The sequence below is a fragment of the Diabrotica virgifera genome, chromosome 4 (genome assembly GCF_917563875.1).
Source record: "Diabrotica virgifera virgifera chromosome 4, PGI_DIABVI_V3a".
Lineage (NCBI taxonomy): Eukaryota > Metazoa > Arthropoda > Insecta > Coleoptera > Chrysomelidae > Diabrotica > Diabrotica virgifera.
The window spans coordinates 31,550,173-31,572,476 of record NC_065446.1 but is presented as its reverse complement, the minus strand read 5'-3'; the positions used below and the strand labels follow the sequence as shown (position 1 = coordinate 31,572,476).

The 22,304-nt window shown below is 34.9% G+C and overlaps 1 protein-coding gene across 1 annotated transcript in view; it reads left to right on the top strand.

Annotated features, from left to right (window-relative positions):
* The window catches only part of LOC126882983 (pituitary homeobox homolog Ptx1), a 275,850-nt gene that overhangs the window by 118,575 nt on the left and 134,971 nt on the right, over positions 1–22,304 (top strand). Inside the window, exon 3 of the mRNA XM_050648120.1 lies at positions 13,346–13,462. Within this exon, the coding sequence (XP_050504077.1) occupies positions 13,346–13,462 (117 nt within the window). The remainder of the gene's footprint in view (positions 1–13,345; positions 13,463–22,304) is intronic.

Sequence of the window (22,304 nt, the reverse complement as noted above, 5' to 3'; positions counted from 1 at the left end):
GAAATTAAAGGAGTTTTCTTACGGATCACAATTCCTCTCCAGAACATTACATTTCCCCTTGTATATTTGTGAACAGCTGAAGATAGAGACCAATGGACAAACATTGTTAGGAATATTGGAAGAAATCACGATCCTCAGTAATGGGGAAACGACAGGAGAGAAAGATTTGTGAACAGATCTGACAGTTTTCGTTCTTGCTTGTCTTCCTCGACCTTTAAGTACACGATTTCGTGGGTCATCTGATTTTACACAAATCCTGACTTTTTTTGAAAATAGCACATTTTTTCAATTCCCAATGTTCCAGTTTTGGTGGTGAAGACACCAATTTAGGTGATCAATATTGTGCTGCCTGGATAACTCGAGAACCCATAACTGTCTCCTGCTGTATACTTCTTGGTACGAACTCTTCTTCTTATCGTTTCAACTGAAACAGTCACACCTGTAGTTTCCAAAAGCTGCCTTTGGAGCTGCAGGTGAGAAATGGTTGGGTGTCTTCCAGCTGATTGGACAATTAAACGATCGTGGAGAGCCGTTATTACTTTTGGCGACTTTTCCTTGCTTTATTTTTGAGCTTTCCTAGTTCCTGTTACCTAGCATAGGTTTTGGACAGAACGCCCTGTATTACGCCTAGCTCTACAGCTATGTCCCTCTGAGAACATTACTTTCTCCACAAGACCAATAATCTTTCCTCGTTGTAAGTTCTATAACCCCACAGGAGGCATATTTTCGTTTTTGGACGCAAAAGTTAGTTTATTTATTTTCGTTCAATTTGCAACTCAAGCAAATAATCTATACCGTACCGGGCTGTACTATCCGATTGTCTTGTATATATGTTTATTTTCAATAAAATCCTTTATTCTTCGCAACAATAACAAGTTTTTTTAAAAGAAATAAATATTACTTTGAAATACATGGTGATTCCATGTAAGTTTGGGTGTGTACTCCTATCTCACAAAGTGTCACGTCTATAGCTCAAGTATTTGTCGTTAGATGACACTAGTGTCATTATTATACGATTATCCAAAATCAACGACGCACCGAACACAAACAGTGTCACATATCGACTTGTGCAAAGCATTTGTCCCTCTAAGATGTGTATAAAGCGTCGTTTGTCGAGTTAAGACAATATTATGTGATTGCTTTATTCAAAACAAACTTCGTATTGTATAATATGCTCAAGAAAAGTGACACATTTATCACTTATTTATCTTTCTTTTTGCAGTATTTTCTCTTTAATATGAGCGGCCGTAGCGTAACGGCATAATCGCTGGCCTCATACGCCAGTGCACGTGGGTTCGAGCCCTACCAAAGACAAACAATTTTTCATTTCTAAAAACGATACGAGCCGTCTCACCGTGCCTCGGAGAGCACGTTAAGCCGTCGGTCCCCCTGGGCTAGTGTACATCGACACTAGTTACTTGAAAAGGGGTTAAAGATGTAACTGGCGCCGGAAGAATCCGAAAGGATCTCCCCGGCAAAAATGCCATAAGATATTGTTGTTATTGTTCTCTTTAATGTTGCTACTTGTATTTAAAGTTACATCATTAAAAAGTATAAGTCTGTTAACCAGATAATAATAACTATATTATATTCTGTAATGCAAGTGCCACTTTTAATAAATAATATTTCGTAAATTTTTCGTAATTTTATCTATAAAATGTCACAACTCAAAAAAAAATTTTTTTTTTAATATTTTTAATATACTTAACCCTTAAGTACTAACATCTTAAATCAATGACGTAAACACTAACTAACTGCCTAACAGACGGGTTTAACATTTTACTTGTTATTTTTTATTGGTTAAATATTTTAATGAAAAAAAATACTTCTATGACTTACTGAAAGTATTACTTATCTAAAAACACAGTAATTGATCTAGTTTTTCTGTATTTATTAAAATAAAAAACATTATAACAAGAATGGAAGGATTGTTTGTGTGACTTTTTATTCCTGAAAAAAAGTGTGATAAAAATGAAACAAATTAAAGAATCTTGATAAAAATTTAGAATCTAGTTAAACAATGAGTAATAAACATGAAAATGAAAAAGTTTTTAAAAAATGTTAAAACAAAAAAAACTGACAGGCACTAAAATTTGTACAGTATAGCAATGGTAGTTAGTGGCAACATTTTCATCACAAATTGATCCTACTTCGCTTATGTCGTCTTCTACCTCATCAAGTCATTTCAAAAGAGTTTCCTCCAGTGATGTGGGAGAGAGGGGATGCGGCATACGGTGAAGTAGATGGGCTCGGTTTCACCCGCAAAAATGCTCCATCCAATATGGCGGAACAACTCTTTGGTAATATATTCTGCTCTATATAAAATATATAATTATAAAATTATATTATACAGTATGTCCCTGTAAGTTGTATCCATATGGAAAACTTTTTTATGATTAATTTTACGAAAAAAAGTTATTCTTCATAAAAAGCTCTGCATGGTCCAAAACCTAAGATTCAACCATCAGATATCAAATTTTATGAATATTATACAAGGTATGTCAAAAAGTTTAAATTTCACTCAAGAGTAAAGTAGCTTTATTTTTCACAATATTGAAAATTGCTATTATGAAAAGTTGTTTGGAATTAAAAACTATATTCTAATATGCAATTACATCCTTCTAATTGAAAAAAAAAATTTTTTTTTGAAAAATTATGGATAACTAACATTATTTTCAGTAATTTTAATTCTAATAACTCTTCTATTATTAATTTTACGAAAAAAGTAATTCGTAATAAAAGTTCTGCATGGTCTAAAATACTCTAAAACCTAAAATACAACCATCTTATGTCAATTTTATACGAGGTGTGTCAAAAAGGATAAATTTAGATCAAAAGTAAAGTACCTTTATAGTTCAAAATATTTCAATAAGAAGGATGTAATTACATACTGAAACATGGTTTTTAATTCTTAATAACTTTTCATAATAACAATTTTCGATATTGTGAAAAATAAAGGTATTTTACTCTTGAGCCAAATTCATATTTTTTGACATACCTTGCATAAAATTGATAAAATTTGACATAAGGTGGTTGTATTTTAGGTTTCAGACCATGTAGAACTTTTTATTAAGAATCACTTTTTTTCGTAAAATTAATAATAAAAGAGTTATCAGAATTGAAATAACTAAAAATAAAGTTAGTTATCCATAATTTTTCAAAAAAAAATTTTTCAATTAGAAGGATGTAATTGCATATTATAATATAGTTTTTAATTCCAAACAACTTTTCATAATAGCAATTTTCAATATTGTGAACAATAAAGCTACTTTACTCTTGAGTGAAATTCAAACTTTTTGACATACCTCGTATAATATTCATAAAATTTTATATCTGATGGTTGAATCTTAGGTTTTGGACCATGCAGAGCTTTTTATGAAGAATGACTTTTTTTCGTAAAATTAATAATAAAAAAGTTTTCCATATGGATACAACTTACAGGGACATACTGTATAAATATATAAATAATTAATAATTTTAATAACTAATTAATAACATATTCCATATATAACGTATAAAAACCTACCCGTCGCCATATTGGATGTACCTAGCACAAAAGTGTCAAATCAAGTGGTCCCATTTAGTAAATACAAAATCATCCCTTATGTCGTATCCCCTCTCTCACATATCACTGATTTCCTCATAGTTTTTATCCCCTCATTTGAACTTTTTGACGAACTGGGCACAAACACTACACTCCGTCTATTAGATGGAAATCAGAATCACACTTTGAGACTTGAGTCTAAATATCTTTCGAATAACAATCTGCCGCAAATTGCCGAATTCAATACTACTAAATAACAACCCAACTTAAAAAGTCATAAACGGGTGACCTTCAAAATTTTATAGGAAGGGAAATACCTATCCCACTTTCAACAAGCGGTGCCGTCTGAAAGACGGTGTGTTAGTACTTAAGGGTTAATACGCTATTTTATAGAGCTTCAAAAACCATTGTAACTGACTAAAATAGTTATTATTCTAATTTTAATAGTTTTTAAAAATCCCGAAAATGATGTAGAACAAACTTTAAACGTCGTTTTCTCGAAACTTTGCTTTTTTGACTTACGACACTCTTTGAGCGGAGGTGCGATATGTATTTAGCAATATCATTGGATTTTGGGAGAATGCTAAAATAAGTCGTTTATTCCAAGGGAATATCTTTTAAGGGCGTAGGCTTAAAATTTCGTGCCAATGTGTTTTAAATGCATTTATCTTTTTCGAATCCTTAAGAAAAATAATGAGTATTTTTTAAAAATTTAAACGCAAAATGAAAGATTGCATTATTATATCGAGGGCCGAAAGTCCCTGAAAACTTCTATGTTTGTTTTATTAATAAGTTACAGGGGTGAAAAAAGAAAGAGAAAATTTAGGGTGATTTTTAATTTTAAATATCTCATTCAAAAAAAAAAACTTTTGGTTATTTTAAGGGACTTTCAGCCCTCGGTAATAATGTAATATTTCATTCTGCGTTTAAATTTTTCAAAAATACTTATTAGTTTTCTCAGGATTCCAAAAAAAAATGAATGCATTTAAAACACATTAGAGCGAATTTTTGCGCCTACGCCCTTAACGACATGCCCTCTGTTTTTTCGTGGTAAAACAATTCGTAACGCCGTCAATTTAACAATTGTTCAAACTGCCAATTCGACAGTTCGTAACTATACCTATTCGTAACGGTATAATTCGTAACGTTAACATTTATTGCAGTTGCGATGGAAATTACGTTTATCAGTTTAACGAACCAACATTTAAGCATTTTGAATAAACATTTTTAACACATTATTTCATTTCGTGAAATGTACACACCTCCAAGAAATTAACGCACCACCTTAAAAATGGGTCAATTTTGATGTCTCGAATTTCCTAAACCTGTCGTCCAATTTAAGATATTTTTTTTATAATGTTATAGCCTTATTCTTTAACAATATCGCTGTAGTAATATTGTTGCTGTTGCTAGACAGGTAAACTGTCATTGTATATCGGGTGTATTAATCAAACTGTGTTTTTTTCTCAAAGTTCACCACACCCTGCATGTGGAATATTCTAGCATTTATAAAACACTGAAATTAAAACCAAACTATAGCCTAAGATTTTCTTAAGGGAGAGTTCAAGTATTACGTAACGCGATTTTTGAAGATTTTTGACCCCCTCCCCCCCTACGTAACGCACTGTAATGGGCGTTTAACTATTACGTAACGCAACTTTTGAAGATTTTTGACCCCCCCCCCCCAACCTGCGTTACCTAATAGTTGAACGGTCCCTAACATTCTGTTTTTTTATTAAATCGCTTATGTCGGACAATAAAAAGTTAGGTACTTTAACAACTAGCCAGGTTTTTCATCAATACAGGATGTGCGACAAACTTTAAAAGGTTTAAAACTTTAAAACTACATGAAAAAGAACTAACAGTTTGCTTAATACATTTATGTCCGCACATGCTTCGTTTCCGAGGTACGAGGTGTTGAAATTTTTCTTACAAACTAACGATTTATTTATTGCTCTAAAATAGGTTGAGACATGCAAATGAAATTTGGTAGGTTTTAAGTGGTAGTTAAGGCGCAATTTATGACATACAATTAAGAATTTTATATTCTCCATTGGCGTGCGTACGGATAATATGACCCGTATGAGCTTATTTATAATAAACTTTATATACATAATTAATAAAGTTTATTATAAATATAAACTAAACAATATATTTTTCTGTTTACTTGATTGACACACATCGGATCTTTGAATGAGTGTGTTTATATTTTAATAAATTATTTACTATAAATTTTCAAAGTTCATAGCCTCATAAATTCGTTATAAATTAAATCATCAAAAGACACTTTCAACATGAGGTACTTGTAGATCTCTCACTCTCCTTTTTCTTTGAGCACATGTTAACTTTAAAACCGTTTAGAAGAAATGACAAGGCAGTTAGCACCAATTAATGTGGGAGGAGGACAGTGAGTTATGAGCCTCACTAATTTCTGAACTTGTACAAACATTCCGTGGCTTTCGGGATACCGGGATAATAGTTGGGAGTCAGTGGCAATAAAGTAGGTGACTAAAAATATCCAGTCACGTCGAACGCAAAAAACGCTGCACTGGGTAAACAGTTTAAAAAGAAATGAGTATTTTTAAGTAGACTATTAACATTTTATTGTTTTTGTTGGGCGACTTCGAACCTTTCTACGAAATTCCTAAAAATGTATTTAAAAACATTTAGAAATGCCGAAATACCTTTACTCGAATATTTTTTAGGAATGTTATTTCAAATTAACATAAATACGGTGAATATAAAGCTTCTTCTTCTTCTAGTTCCATGACCATTATCCATCGTTGGATATCATGTTGGCTACCATATTCGCTATCGTGACTTTATTTACAGTACAGCAGCTCTAAACAACAATGTAGTCGATTTTCTATACATAGTCGAAGCAATAAAGCACTGAACCTCCGAAAAAAAAAACGACAAGACGGATCTTAATAATTCTTTTTTCTACGGCCGTGCTAAAAGAGCCACTTTCCCGCACGCATTTCGTTTCCGAAAGTTGCACTTTCTCGCACGCATTTCGTTTCCGAAAGTTGAACTTTCTCGCACGCATTTCGTTTCCGAAAGTTGCACTTTCCCGCACGCATTTCGTTTCCGAAAGTTGCACTTTCCCGCATGGCGTGCGTGAAAGTAAATATTCCCGCACTGCGTGCGGGAAAGTAAAATACCTTGTAATATGGCATTATAATATATTATAATACATGCAATAGACTAATATTTAGATATTATTTACTAATTTATTTCAAATTTATCTTATTGTGTTCATATTTTAATGAAATTAGCGCGATAATTCGATGAAATAAAATTATTTTGAAATAATATTTAAAAGTCAGATCAGTAGACAATTACAATGGTTTTGATTCGTCGTCATGGAAACCAATAACGTCGTCGTGGTAACCCATGATATTGAAAGTTTGGTTTTGACAACCTTGTCAAAGAATTGATTTGTGTATTTTCACTCCTAAATAAAAATTGATATAGCTCTATTTTTTGTAGCTTTTTTCCAAACGTACGGCCCTAGAAAAAATATTGTTCCTAACTCATGCGGAAAGTGTCTTCCCCGCACTCGACTGCTTGCCCGAACTCCACTATCGCGTCGTTTGGGTCAACGGCAGTCTCGTGCGTAAAAGTATCACTTTACACTTTCCGCACTAGTTAGGAAAATAACTATTTGCATTCGATTCGTGAATACGCCAGGAAACTTTGTAACCCGAAACCATGATATAATATTGAAAAACTGCATACAAAAGTGCATTCCTAAAGTGCATCTCAAACAGACAATAAAAAAAATTCAGAACTCGTCAATTATCGGCGCAAATGAGTTCAATTTTGTTACTCGGGGGGTTTTTGGGGTCGCTGAAAACGAATATGACGTCAAAAAAGATCTCCGGAGTACCTGATGTCCAGGGTATCTACTGTGTACATCGTCTTGTGGAGTTTTCGGAAAATTCATTAAAAATTAGTCAAAAATCATTACTCGGGGGGTGTTTGGGGCCGCTAACGACGAATATGACATCGGAAGTAATTTCCGGAGTACATAGTGCCTAGGGTACCTACTGTTTACCTCGTTTTGTGGAGTTTTCGGCAAAAAATTTATTAAAAAACTAGTCAAAAATAATTTCCAGGTGGTTGCTAACGTCGAATATGACATCGGAAGCGATCTCCGGAACACCTGGTGCCCAGTGTACCCACTTCTTATGGAGTTTTCAGCAAATTCAATAAAACAGCCAAAAATCATTACTCAGGGGGTTTTTGGGTCGCTGACGACGAATATGATATCGGAAGTGCTCTACGGAGTACTTGGTACCCAGGATACCTACTGTTTACCTCGTTTTCTGGAGTTTTTAGCAAATTCATTAAAAAATTAGTAAAAATTCATTACTCAGGGGTTTTTGGGGTCTCTGATGACGTATATGACATCGGAAGTGATCTCCGGTGTACCTGGTGCCCAGGGTACCTACTGCTTATCTCGTGACTAGTAATTTTTGACTAATTTTTTAATTAATTTGCCGAAAACTCCAGAAAACTGGGTAAACAGTAGGTATCCTAAGTATCAGATACTCCGTAGATCACTTTCGATGTCATATTCGTCGTCAGCGACCCAGAAACCCCCAAGTAATGATTTTTGACTAATTTTTAATGAATTTGCCCAAAACTTCACAAGACGAGGTAAACAGTAGGTACCCTGGGCACCAGGTACTATGGAGATCACTTTTGAGGTCATATTCGTTTTCAGCGACCCCAAAAAACCCGAGTAACAAAATTGAACTCATTTCCGCCGATAATTGACGAGTTCTGAATTTTTTTTATTGTCTGTTTGAGATGCACTTTAAGAATGCATTTTTTGTATGCAGTTTTTCAATATTATATCATGGCTCCGGGTCGCAAAGTTTCCTGGGGCATTCACGAATCGAATGCAAATAGAATTACTTATTAAGATCCGTCTTGTCCTTTTTTTTTCGGAGGTAAGGCAGATTTTAGTGCTTTATTGCTTCGTCTAACAATTGCCTAAGATTTTTCAATTACGGTGTTCTTCATCTACCATGGCCACGTTTACCTTGGATCTTTCCCTGAATGATTAGATGTAAAAGATGATATTTTTCAGGATGTCTCATAATGTGACTGGAGTATTCCATATTGACCAGTTGTGTTTGGTTCAGCGCGATGATAAATTTGTATTAACATGATGGTTAAATTAGATATCTTTTGATCAGAGTGTCCTATTGATAAAAATCAAAATGCATTTTAAAGGCGAAGAGTGAAGCTTTTGGTGCATTTTTTGGTATTTTGCCGCATAAGGACTCAGTTTCTGCAAAGCTGTTGAATAAATAAATTTTAGGATGTTTATATTTATATAAGACTTTTAGTCTATTTGTAAAAGGTTTCAACCTTTGTATTTTTGGGTGGCTCACCATGTGCTTGTAACACTGATGATGCTCTTGTTACAGAGCGAAAACGTTTTGTTTATATGTTTGTAGCCCTATAGGGGCTTTTTAAACTAATATAACTTTTACCAGGACAAATTTTTTTATTAAATTTTACTTGAAACAAAATTTATCACTTCCATTGATCGGTTGCTATAGAATTTCCATTGTTCGAGCCTAATCTTCAAGACCTATAAGACCTTTCAATTTTGAGTTTTGGCAACAAATATGAGGCATTTGAGATATGCTTAAAAATAGACCAGGGCGGATCTGTGAAAAAACGTCTATTTTTCGATGTGCGAGGTGGCATCCGGATTTTTGCAGATAAAGTTAGGTGACAACTTCAACAATAATAATTGACTTATGCTCCTTCTCAAATATGCCCTTAACATTAATAAAAAAATTATAATATTTAAAAATTTCGAAAAACATCGATTTTTTTCTAATTTCTTTGCTTATAACTTTAAAACGATTCATTTTGGAGCAAAGTCGTACGGAAATAAAATAAGGATAATTGAATTTTGTATGATATACGACTAGTTAAAAATTTCTTAAATTATTACCCTGTCTGCAAAATCGCAATAAATACAAAATAAGGGAGCAAAATAAGCCTGTTTTTATTCAGTGTTTTTCAACCACTTTGGTTGCACTTAGAACCTTCATAATTCGCATAGAAAATCCTTACAACACACTTAAATCGTTCACCTTTCATTAAAATCCACCTGATAGATTTTGCAGAATAATTTTGCAATCTAAATTTTTTTAAAAAAGTTCAAATTTTTTAAGAACTTTCTGAAGGAAAAGTAGACTATTTAGAAGTTTGCTAATTTTTCTGCATCTAAAGAGGTTCTCTACCTATCTAATACACTTTACAGAATTAAAATCGGAGTATTTAAGCGGCGTCAGCACAGTTTTAAAGTTATAAACAATTTTTTGGCTTATAAACAAATACAGTGAGGACGTTTGAGTTGGCATAAATTCATTTTCTCGAGAATAGGCGTCTCTGGAGATAAATCCCGAAACAAGTCGATTTTTATTTTTAAATTCTAATTTTTTGGTATATATATCACACTAGTGACGTCATCCATCTGGGCATGATGACGTAACCGATGATTTTTTTAAATGAGAATAGGTGCCGTGTGATAGCTCAATCGAAAGGCTATTCAATTTTGTATTCACTAATATAAACATTAACATAATTAATTATACAGGGTTTGAATTTAAAAAAAAAATTGAATTAAATTTATTCCAATATTTAGATTACGTCATCACACCCAGATGGATGACGTCACTAGTATGATATTTATGCCAAAAAATTTTAATTTAAAAATAAAAATCGATCTGTTTCGGGATTTATCTCCAGAGTTGCCCATTCTCAAGAAAATTAATTTATTCCAACTCAATCGTCCTCACTGTATTTGTTTATAAGCCAAAACATTGTTTATAATTTTAAAACAGTGCTTAAACAGTGAGGCCGCTTAAATAATCCGATTTTAATTCTGTAAAGTGTATTACATAGGTAGAGAATTTCTTTATATGTAAAAAATTAGCAAACTTATAAACGGTCTATTACTGATGTCGCAGAATGTATAGCAAGGCTTAAGTGGCAATGGGTCAGACATGTTGCCCGAGATAATCCCAAAAAATGGACACAGAGATTAACAAACTGGAGACCAAGAGAGAACAGGAGAGGAGTAGGCAGACCGCAGAAGAGGTGGATAGATAATGTCAAACAAGTCGCGGGCAAGCAGTGGATGAGAATTGTCAAAAGTAGAAATTGATGGATGCAAATGAAAGCAGCCTATGGCCAGTAGTAGACGAACTCAGATTGAAAAGGATAGCGACAAAATATTCCGGACAGACTTCACGACGTGTCACATTAGAGTTTTATAAGATTAGATAATATAATATATAGTACAATATATACAATAATATGAAAAAGTACTACTTAATACCTTCGAGTATAAAAGTAATAGTTCCTTCAAATTATAATCGAGGGTAAAATTGAAGGCAGGAGAGGAATAGGACGCAAAAAAATGTCTTGGGGATTGACGACATACAATCTTTGATACACATTACAAGAAACAGGGAGTTAATGGAAAATGTGATCGCTAACATCCATTAGTGTATTTGCATTTGAAGAAGAATAAGAATAGAATAATACCCAGGGCCGCCGCCAGAAAAAAAATTTAGGGAGGGTCAAAAACTTTAAGTCGCTTTTCTATTCTAGAAATGAATGAAAGAACAAGAAAAATTTATATTTTAATAATCATATATATGTAATACAAAAAAAGATTAATCGGTAAATAAAAACTGTAATCTCCTTTGATCTTGACTAAATTTATTGAGACTGATTTGTTTTATTTTATGCCGTAATTATCCAGGGGGGGGGGGGGGTCGGCGGACCCTCCCTGACCCCCCTCTGCCGGCGGGCCTGATAATACATGTAGCATTTTCTGTGTGTAGCATATTTTATCATAATACATTCTGTAATTCTTTTTAGTGCAGTTACTGAAGGTGGATATGAGCTAAACTCCGATTTCGTTGAACCTTCGATTTGCATGAAAATTGGTGAGTGGTTAGAGGATGTCTCAAGGAACAAAGGTGACATGGTGCCAACTTGCGCTTTTACCCTGGGGGTGGACGCCATCCCTTCTAGGGGGTGAAAATTATTTTATTAAGAATTACCTCATAATTTGATAGACCGACAAATTCTAAGCAAAACTTGTTATATAAAGATATTAAAATAAATCAAAACTTTTTGAGTTATTAAAGATCAAAGATTTTAATTTTTCGTTAGAAAAATGCATGTTTTTAACTGATTTTTCACAAATAACTCAAAAACTATAAGTTTTCATAAAAAAGTTGTAATTGCCAAAATTGAAGCTAATTAAAAATGAAATAAACTCTTTCTAAAAAAAACCTTTTAATGTTAACTACAAGTGAGTTATAGGTAATTGAATGTATATTTTTTTCGGCGAGTACCCAAGTCTAAATATTCAAGCTTAAATAACGGGAAAATTATGCATTTTATGACATAAACTTATTAAACATTTGTCAAAGTACTTAGAAATATCTATCAAATGAGCTCCCGAACTAGTCAATATCGTTAAAATTTATGCTCCAAGAATTGTTCAAAATGTATCTTTTAAAAATTTTCCAAAAATGTTATTGTTTTTTTTTTTAATAACTCCGTTAGTTTTTACGTTATCAGATTTACCTAAACATCATTTTAAAGTTAATTCCAAGGGCTATTAAGTCACGTTGAATTTAATCTCTAAACCCCTTACTTTTTAAAAATAAAAAGTAAAATGGACCCGGTTACATGGTTCTCGCAGCAAAATTTGAGCTTTAAACGTTTCTATGTCAGTTAATTTTTACCCTACAGAAATAGTAAAGAAGGTAAAATATTTGTTACAGGAAAAACTAAAATTTGGTTATATGATTATTTACGTATATTGAGTATTTTTGGAGTTATTATCAAAAAAAAATGAAATTACGATAATTTTAAAAATTCTGATTTTTTTAAGTTATATCTTTTTGTCAAAAATATCTAAACCGGTCAAAATTGTTAAAATGATTACTTATGCTAATATAAAGAAAGTCTTGTAAGGAGTACAATAAATTATAATTTTTGCGGAAATGGCATGTATTATTTTTCCTTTCTTACAAAAAAATTCGAAAGGGTTATCTTATTTTTATCATAACTTGCTTAATTTTGAAGCTATTAACTTCTTCTGGTGCTCATTTGATAGGTACTCATTTGATAGGTGCTTTGGCAAGTGTTTAGCAGGTATATTTTATAAAATGCATCGTTGTCCCGTTATTTAAGCTTGATTACTTAGATTTGAGTACTCGTCGAAAAAAATATACATTCAATTACCCATAACTCACTTTGAATTAACATTATTTTAGTTCTTTTAGTGAGTAGTGTATTCAGTTTTTTATTGTCTTCAATTTTGGTAATAATAACTTTTTTGAAGAAGCTTATAGTTATTCAGTTATACGTGAAAAATAGTTTTAAAACAAGCATTTTTTTGCGAAAAAATAAAATCTTTGATCTTTAATAACCCAAAAAGTATTGATTTATGTTAATAACTTTATATAACAAATTTTGCTTGGAATTGGTCCCTCTATCGACTTATGGTATTATTTTTAATAAAATAATTTTCACCCCGGGATGGGGTGGCATCCATCCCCAGGGTAAAAGCGCAAGTTGGCATCATATCACCTTTGTTCCTTAAGGTATCATCTAACTGCTCACCAATTTTCATGAAAATTGATGAAGGTTCAACGAAATCGGAGGTGAAAACCTTCAGTGACTGCACTATTTAGCATTTACGTTATAGCAATCATTCTACAACTTAAACATTTGTTACAGTTTGGGCAGAAACGGGGGACTTCCGAGACGCCCATAATGGAATGTCCGGGTCGACGATGGATCATCCCCAGTTGCCTTTTCCTGCTACCGTTAGGACCCGAACACGGGAGAGAAAAGGTAAGTTTACTTATAACATTGTTTTTATTTATTTATTGTATGTAAGTAACAAATAAATTGGTTATAATAGTATTTTACCCAATGGGGGTGGTGAAAATATTAGTAAGGCTTTTCGCTATAATATACAGTGTGTTCCAACGAAAATTTGATCCCCCCCCTCACAGAAACTCAGAAACCAAGAGTTTCTTCACAATTAAAAAAAACACTCAATGTCAATTTGTATTAGAAGGGGGACGAATTGTCATGCAAAATTCATGCCCTGAAATGTAACCCCCTACTGCCCCCCAGTTTTTTAAAATAGCAAGTGTAGTCGAGTTGCACATCATTTGAAAGGTATTTCTCTCTCTACACGATCCTCTATTTTTTTAATTTGCGGAATAACTCTAAAGGACAATTTTAGATTTAACTAATTTATAATACATTTGTTATAATGATGAAATACTATAGTTGAAAATAATAAAATACTAATTCACGAAAAGGATGTCAAAAAGAGATGGAGAAAGTATTTTGACAGTTTATTAAATGAAGAATTTGACAGACAGCCTGTGGAGTTAACGGAGACAGTAACAGCAATGGTTACCAGAATAACAAACGGGGAAGTGGCTCACGCGCTTCAAAAAATAAAGAAAGGAAAAGCAGTCGGACCAGATGACATTCCTGGGGAAGTATGGAGAGCATTGGGAGAGACAGGAATAAGTTGGCTAGCAGGTCTATTTAATAGGGTTATGGAAGTTGGACAAATGCCAGACGAATGGAGAAGCAGTATATTAGTACCTGTCTACAAAAACAAGGGAGACATACAACAATGTACAAACTACAGGGCTATAAAACTACTTAGCCACACCATGAAAATATGGGAAAGAGTAAATGATAGACGGATACGCGAAGAAACCGAAATATCCGATAATCAATTTGGCTTTACGCAGGGCAGATCAACAATAGATGCAATTTTCATTGTAAGGCAACTGATGGCAAAATACAGGAATAAAGAGATCAACGCTCATATGGTATTCATTGATCTTGAGAAAGCATATGGTAGAGTTCCTTGAGAGATTCTATGGTGGACACTCAATAAGAAAGGAGTCTCTGGCGAATATGTAAAGATTGTAAGAGATATGTATGAGTGAGTAACGACTAGTGTTAGGACAGGTATGGGAGAGACTGATAAATTTCAGGTGAAAGTAGGATTGCACCAAGGCTCGGTGCTTTTGGACCAGATAACAGCGACACTACAGGGTAGCATTTCATGGTGTCTAATGTATGCTGATGATGTAGTGTTAATAGGAAATAGTGAAAGAGACTTAGAACAAAAACTGGAACAGTGGAGACAAGCTCTGGAGGAAAAAGGTTTAAAACTTAGTAGGACAAAAACAGAGTATTTGGAATGTTCATTTAAAGATGGAGTTACTACAAATAAAATGGTATCTTTGGATGGTGAAATGATTGTGAAAAGCAATGGTTTTAAGTACCTAGGATCGGTATTACAGAGTAATGGAGAAATAGATAAGGATGCATGCAGTAGAATTTGGATGGATGAAGTGGAAAGAAGCAAGTGGTGTGTTGTGTGACAGAAAAATTCCAGTGAAGCTGAAGGGAAAATTCTATAAAACAGCCATAAGGCCGGCTATGATGTACGGAACTGAATGTTGGGCAGTGAAAAAGAGAGAGGAACAACGAATGCATGTGGCGGAAATGAGAATGCTTAGATGGATGAGTGGAGTGACAAAGAAGGATAAAATTAGAAATGATTATATTAGAGGAAGTCTAGGTGTGGCACCAATTGATGCCAAAATGAGAGAGTATAGATTAAGATGGTTTGGTCATGTTCAACGTCGAGACGTTAATCACCCAATACGAAGAATAGCTGAGGTGCAGATTCCTGGAAGGAGTAGGAGAGGAAGACCAAAGAAGACCTGGGGGGAGATGATAAGGCAGGACATGTTGGTAAAGGGGATTAACATTGATATGACCCAAGATAGAATTGTGTGGAGAAATGCAATTAGGGAAGCCGACCCCGCATAAGGCAAAGAGAATGATGATGATATTTTTATGTTTCAACAATTTTTTTCTTTAATTGTGGACCCTCTTAGGTGGGGGGGGGGGAATTTCCCCGTTTTTTCTCCCCATAGATCCGCCACTGTATATTACTATACAAAAACCTGTAAAAAATTTTCAGCTGTTTTTTTCTTTACTGGCCCAAGTATTAAGTTCAGTCGTTATTCATCGCATGCAACACATTCAACCGAATATAAAAGAGTGAATGAAGTCCGCATACATGTATTTCAATGATCTGGTTATTAATTTTCAAAAACACATCCTTATTTCCATATATTCGTTTTCTCTCCAATACGTCCTACCGACGATTAACCGTATAAACAGAGTATACCGCACAAACCCAAGCCGAAACAGGACCGACCTAGCGCTCCAGTATATTAATATTATTGTCAATGTAGAATCTATTATACATTTAACAGCTTTCAATATATTATGTATATGTATTATGTATACCTTCCTTAAAGTGTTCGAAATATGATTATTTCATTAACCTTTAACTACACGCGCTGGCGTATTTTGTACGCCAGATATAAGAACCCTACTGCAAATATATTTAAAAATTTAATTTTTGACCTTGTTTATCTCTCTAACCTATCACTGGAATGTGCTTTACAATTTGGTTTTAGTTTCGTTATAATCGGCGTTCTGGGAAGATCGTAATTTACATTTTATTATTTGCTGTTTCCGGTGGTGGACAATATACGCCACGAATATATTAATATAAGTAGAAATATAAGTACATATTTCAATTGTTTTTTAGTCATTATGGCACAATAGTACATTGTTTACCGGGTAGGAAAAGCTTAACATTCCTGGACGACTGTGAAGATTGCTAAGTCGAGGCGCAAGCCGAGACTTAGCAACACAGAGTCCAGGAATGTGGCTTTTCCTACGAGGTAAACATACTATTTTTCCGCAAATCGTTTAAAATTCGACAGATATTGATTGATTTAAAAAAAACGCGATAATTTTATTCCCAAATAAATGGTGCTTTGAAATTTCTAATAAAATTACTTGTGTTACTATGGAAACGTATTGAGGTTGAATTGTCAAACTTGACGCTTATAAATTTAATTGCTGGTGTTCTCGAAAGTAAAATGATAAGTGATGATGAAATTTCCATTCCTGGGACTCCTCCAGAGCTGGTTGAGGCAGTGAATACTGCTTCATTAGAATTATTGCCAAAGAAATCAAGAGAAAAGTACGAAAATGCATACAGACGTTTTATGGATTATCGCATGAGTAAAAATATGTATTATCATTTATGTAGAACACTAACAACTGTACGGAAATATCATTTCCTTACAGTAAGGAAATGACATTTCCTTACAGTAAGGAAGTCCTGACTTTTTCTTCAAGAAATTTTGACAGGAATGTCAAAATTTCCTGGCGATTTGCGGAAAAATATATTTTTCCGCAAATCGCCAGGAAATTTTGACATTCCTGTCAAAATTTCTTGAAGAAAAAGTCAGGACTTCCTTACTGTAAGGAAATGTCATTTCCTTACTGTAGGGAAATGATATTTCCGTACAGTTGTTAGTGTTAAATTTATAAGCGTCAAGTTTGACAATTCAACCTCAATACGTTTCCATAGTAACCCAAGTAATTTTATTAGGAATTTCAAAGCACCATTTATTTGGGAATAAAATTATCGCGTTTTTTTTAAATCAATCAATATCTGTCGAATTTTAAACGATTTGCGGAAAAATAGTATGTTTACCTCGTAGGAAAAGCCACATTCCTGGACTCTGTGTTGCTAAGTCTCGGCTTGCGCCTCGACTTAGCAATCTTCACAGTCGTCCAGGAATGTTAAGCTTTTCCTACCCGGTAAACAATGTACCATTTCTTTATAAACAATACTTTTTCTCCTGTAAAAAATCACATTTCAACAAATTTTTTATTAGTAATTTTATTTATCATGGAATCCAGTTATTCCATGATTTCAGTTATAAATCCCAATTGGCTTACTGAGAAGGAACTCCAAGTATTCACTGATGCCGAATAAGGTTCATAACAAACAACTAAGTGTATTTTTTCAAAAAAAAAAATAAACAAATCCGCTGTTTTTACGTGTATTTTCTTGTGGCGTATAAACTACGCCACGCGTGTAGTTATGTTGTAATTTGATGCGCGGGTAGTTAAAGGTTAAACATTATAAAATTCATAATATTAATAAGCATCCTTAATTATTGGAATATGTACAGTGAAACCTCGTTAACTCGGATTAATCAGGACCGCGACCGATCCGGTTATCGAAAATCCGAGTTAGCCGGAGAAAATGGTAAAAATTAATAAAATACGGTATACTTACAGATAAACTCCGTTATAATTGAAATAACATGAAATATATATGCTCAGTACACATCTAAATTACGTATCAATTACGCCTTTATCAATTCTCCCTAATGCTTCTAGTTTCTCTCTCATTGTCACTACAACATTTTTACGTTTTGTTGCCATTACGTAGACAAAAAAACACGCCAATACAAAATCTGAAGAGATTTACGAACGATTACAGAACGGAAGCGAACAATACGACTGTACTACACACAATACGGTCTCAATCGCAACGATGTTATGTTATTTCATAACAGTGAATACTAGACCATTGTTTTAAAAAGAATTTTTTAATAGTCTTTTAATATCTTTTTTAAACAATGCTAAGACAGTTTGAAATAAATAAAGTATACTACACGTGCCTGTTGTTTCCGATAACACGACAATGAACGTCGTGTGCCATGAGTCATTTTTACTTACAATCTTATATGTAGTTCAAATTACACAAATACTCATTATCTCTTAAATATTATATTACATATATTTTTATTGTTGAAATGTTTGTCTGATAAAAATCGCTCCGGGTTAGCCGGACTTCCGGGTTATAGGGGGCCGACATATAGGGGTTCCACTGTATTTCGAAGCTAACCTATCTAATTTAACCTTACTTACTTACTTACTTACTAGCCAACGCCCACCCTTGGCATGTTAGCCATTTGGCGGCGCGCTGACCAGTATAGACGAGCCGTTTCTCGTAGGCGATCTTCATCCTCCTCGGGTGGGTCTGTTATCAGGGCTGGGCACTCTGGGAGGTGAGCAGCATCCATCTGGGGCTGATTACATAGTGGACAGTTGTCATTTTCACGGACGCCGATGCGATGTAGATGGGAGGCCAGGTAGTCATGCCCCGTAGTTGTTCTGAACGCGGCTACACTGATGGGTCTCGGCAAGTTGTGAGGGATTGGTGACTCTATTAGGTGGGCCCAAGATTTTCCAGCACCGGCTTGTATTTGCTGGTCTTTTATCTTCGCTTTGATTCCTGTTTTAATGGTGGACTTTGCTGATGTGTACGATTGGAAGCTAGGGGGCTGTGGAAGAGTAGTGCCTTCTTTTGCAAGTTCATCCGCCGCTTCATTCCCTTCAACACCGACATGACTAGGGATCCATTGTAAAGTAATCAGCCACCCTTTTTCCAGCAAGTTCGATAGTTGGACGCGGCAAGATATTGTTTGGGCACAGTCGGTATACCGATTTGTCGACAGGGCGAGGATTGCGGCTTGGCAGTCGATGAAGAAGGCAACTTTTTGAGGGTGTTGGAGATTCTCGAGACTTTTAGCGGCTTCGTGTATAGCAGCAATTTCGCCATCATAGTTGGTGAGAGGGGCACCCACAGCTATGGAGCCTTTGTAGAACGTTGAGACATATCCTGCTCCTGTTCTTCCCGAGTCCGGCATCGAGGAGCCATCGCAGTAGATGTGGAGCCACTCATGCGCTGGTTAATTGGTGTTTATCGTCTCTAGGGCGGCTTTCCTTAGGACAATGTCTGACGATAAGTGCTTCGGGTCGTTATGGTTTTCAAGACGCAATTCTGTGTTTGGTAGACAGCGGGCGAGTGTAGTTTGCGCTGGGAAGGGGGCGGCTTTCGACAGGTCATTGTGGTATTTTTCCATGATTTGATTTGCTACTGTAAGCGGAGTGGTTTGTGTTTTAAGACGTGAGGCTGCTTGTCTATATTCGTCCCATTTTTGTGGAAGTATTCGTCTTTGCCTTTCCCAGAAGTTTAACGCATGTTGCTCTCTGCGGCATTGTATTGGTTCAATACCGGTCTGGGCTTCCATTGATGTAATCGGTGTTGATTTTGGAGCACCGGTGATGACGCGAAGGGCAGTGTTCTGGGCGACTTCAAGCTTGGAGGTGGTGTTTGTACTCGCAGTTATTGTAGCTTCACTCCCATATTCTAGTATCGGCCGGACATAGGTTTTGTATGTTGCTACCAAGACATCTTGCGTGGCGCCCCATTTTGTTGCTGTGAGACGTTTGAGCAGTCGACATCTCTTTGTGGCTTTCTCTGCAATGTCGTCGATTTGAGGTTTCCACGTCATTTTCTTATCTATGTACACCCCCAGGTATTTTGTTACATCCTCTCTTTCCAGGTCGACTCCTTTATATGTCAGCTTGACAGCAGTCTGCTTTGTTATACGGTTTATATACGTTTATATGTCGGCTTGATATACGGTTTTGGTTGTACTGACAGTTAGGCAGTTTTTATCCGCCCATTTTTCTAGATTTTTGAGAGCCTGGTTCATTACTCCCTCGAGCGCTTTCAGACTGCTACTTGATGCCCATATTAGGAGGTCATCGGCATACAGGAGGGCTTCAACACCAGGTGTCTTTCTAATCATTGAGAGCACATCGTTTATATTGACAGCTGATGACAGCTCCTTGTGGCAGCCCTTGTCTTTGTAGTCTGAATTTGGAACAATGGTTGTGAAATTTGACTCTCTGATACCTTTTCCCGAGAAAAGATTTTATCTAATTGAACAGTTTACCGTCAATTCCAGACTTCGCTATCTTGTGTAACAGCAAACCTCTCCATACTGTGTCGTATGCAGCTTTGAGGTCTACTAGCACTGCAACTGTTGACATCTTACGGTGGAAAGCATCCTTGACTTTTTGAGCAAACTCGACTACATGGTCCATGGTGTTCCTGTGTTTCCTGAAGCCAGCTTGTGCGTCGTCAATCAGTTCAAGATGGGTTATGGCTCGGTTCAGTCTGTCCAGAACCATTTTTTCGGCTACTTTGCATAAGGAGCTTGTGAGGGATATTGGCCGGTAGCTATCAGTCAGGCTCGGGTCTTTTTGTTTCTTTAGGGTGGGTATGACCTCGCTCTTCCTCCATTGACTTGGGACTCTTGAATTCCATGTTAGGTTAATCAAGTTCAGAATGGTGTTTTTGGCTGCGGCTCCCAGATATTTAAGCATTTCCGGGTACAACTCGTCAATCCCTGCTGCCTTTTTCGTTCTATCTAATTTAACCAGTAAATTTATCCAAGTGTTGCTACGCCACTGGTAACAAATAATTTCCACTTTATATTTCCAAATATTCAAAAGGTGGTTTGTGGTTATATACCCTATTCCACGAACATACGCCTGTTTTGGATTACTTCGACAACGAATATTTTACTGTGCAACATAAGAAGAACGAAAGTAAATTGGAAATTCCATTGTTGTTTATTGGAATAATTATTAGCGCCATTTACCTTCGTACTTCTTATGTTGTACAGTAAAATATTCGTTGTCGAAGTAATCCAAAACAGGCGTATGTTCGTGGAATGGCCCATACCTATTTACTTCTAGAAATTTGGAAGTTGTCCCCCGCTAACCCCTGGGGCTTGTCTTAGCATTGCAATTATTATTATAATTTTAAGTAGTCGGTGTCGAATTGTAAGCCATCTTAGATAAAAGCTTCTTGGTTAGAGTTTTCAACTCTCGCGTATCTGAAGTAAAAAAGTATCTTGTTAGTATTCGACCAGTCGACGCATTTATTGTTTAGAGTTTTCAACTCTCGCGTATTTTATATAGTTATTATGTGTGTCTAGCTAATAGTTTCAAAGCTGCATGATTAGAAAATGCTTATTATAAATAAAGTTTTTTAATAGTAAAGAAAACACCCTTGGTTCATGTGTTAATTAGTGACATATTAACTGTAACAGTGCTCTTGTGTGATGTGTTGCGGACTAATGTAAATTGGACATTAAAACGGCGGTTTAAATGTAAAAACTTTACGCTAGAATTTTGACTAGATCCTAACTTAGTTATAGTAAAGAAATTACATAATTTGTTAATTCTTGTGTTCTTATTGCTCACTTTAGTGGGTGGTCCTGCGAATTGTAATTTATTACATTGCTTATTACGCTCAAATGGTAGTAAGATTGCTACAGCTTATCCCAAAGCCTTTTTTCAGTGCGTCATAGTTTTGTCGAATTCGCTCTAACGAATTATGCTCGAAGTGACAGAAAAAAACGTACGTCCGTAATTATTATATACAGTCGGAAAAATGAAAGAATACCCATGAAAGAAAATTTAAAACACGCTGTATTTTTCTGTCACCGTGTCACAAAGAAAATTGCCCAGCGCAAGTACATGTAATAATAATTATTACATGTACTTAAGCTGGCCAATTTTTTATGTGACACGGTAACAGGAAAATACAGCGTGTTTTATATGTTCGTTCATGGGTATTCTTTCATTTTCCTACTGTAGAACTTCGGAAATTATGTATTCGTTGAAGGGTATGTATGTATTTCCATAAAGCGACATACTTAGATATGTATAATTGGTTGAGAATTACAGTACTCCAAATAGATAACCAATCCATGATGCGAATAAGTATAATTTGAATTAAAAGTAATCTATAGTGACAGTACTTTTACAATGTTAACGGATAAAATGACAATTTTGTAATTCTAGGTTAGAAATTTGTCAACGACATAAATATAAATATTTCATG